The following is a 1,043-nucleotide window of genomic DNA, read 5'->3' on the forward strand; positions in this document are numbered from 1 at the left end:
TCAAGAGAATGGGAGCTGTCGCTATTTTCATCACCATTATTGCCTTCAGGATATTGATCAGTAGTTTCCTCAATTTGTTCCACCCACATTTCAACATCATTTGTATTAAGTGATTTAAGAACAGCGTGGTTGGTCGGTAACCGTTTGATTTCAAGAATTTTTTCTAGACCAGATGTATTCTGATTCTTTCAGTTCAGAAGCCTTTGGCGCTGGGCATAATTTACCCCACGCTTTTGTTAATGTGCTTGCTCGAACTTGATTCCATGCACTTGCGAGAGAAAATATGGCATCTTTGATAGTAAAATGGCGCTGAAAATCGCTTATACTCACGGTAATATTTATCATATTCATCATGAAATCATTTCTGTAGTTCCAAGTTCCAAATAATCCCTTGATTCATAGGTTGAATGAGAGAAGTCAGATTAGGTGGTAAGTAGTACCCAAAAATATTCCCACAAGATGACACTAGTTATGACTCAGGAGGATGTGCTCTACAATTGCCCAACAGAAGCAAGCAGTTTGAATCAGGTTTACCTAATTCAGGAAAACGCCTCTGGACAACTGGCACAAATTCTTGGAAAAACCATTTTTTAAACAACTGTTGATTCATCCATCCATTTCGTGAAGAATAATAGGATACTGGCGAAGGCGAAACTCCTTTCAATGCTCAGGGACACTTTGATTTGCCGATGACAAGAAGCTTAAGTTTATGAGTTCCAGAAGCATTAGCGCATACCATCACTGTTAGTCTTTCTTTATTTAATTTGAATCATTTTATTTTCTGCTCCTCGGATCCGGCTAATGTTTTTGTAGGTAAACACTTCCAATTAACGCCACTTTCATCAGCGTTGTAAGTATCCTCTGGTGTTAAACCATAATCGGCAATTATCGTCTTGAATTTGTCACAATAATTTGATGCTGCGTGTGTATCAGCGGACCGTTGTCCGCCTGACATTGTTAATTGTCTTATACCATGTCTACTCTTAAAGCTCCTAAGCCAACCATCACTGAATTTCATATCTTCTGCGATATTCAACTCTTCC

At 38.6% G+C, this 1,043-nt stretch overlaps 1 protein-coding gene across 1 annotated transcript; it reads right to left on the reverse strand.

Annotated features, from left to right (window-relative positions):
* Positions 1-358: 358 nt before the first annotated feature.
* LOC145294217 (uncharacterized) lies at positions 359-763 on the reverse strand. The gene is made up of 2 exons (XM_080141326.1): positions 683-763; positions 359-433 (listed from the first exon to the last, which is right to left on the reverse strand). Exons 1-2 carry the CDS (start codon positions 737-739, stop codon positions 359-361), a joined length of 132 nt encoding a protein of 43 aa, XP_079997452.1. The 5' UTR covers positions 740-763.
* Positions 764-1,043: the final 280 nt, after the last annotated feature.

The sequence above is a fragment of the Euprymna scolopes genome, chromosome 15 (genome assembly GCF_053919585.1).
Source record: "Euprymna scolopes isolate OS-2025 chromosome 15, ASM5391958v1, whole genome shotgun sequence".
Lineage (NCBI taxonomy): Eukaryota > Metazoa > Mollusca > Cephalopoda > Sepiida > Sepiolidae > Euprymna > Euprymna scolopes.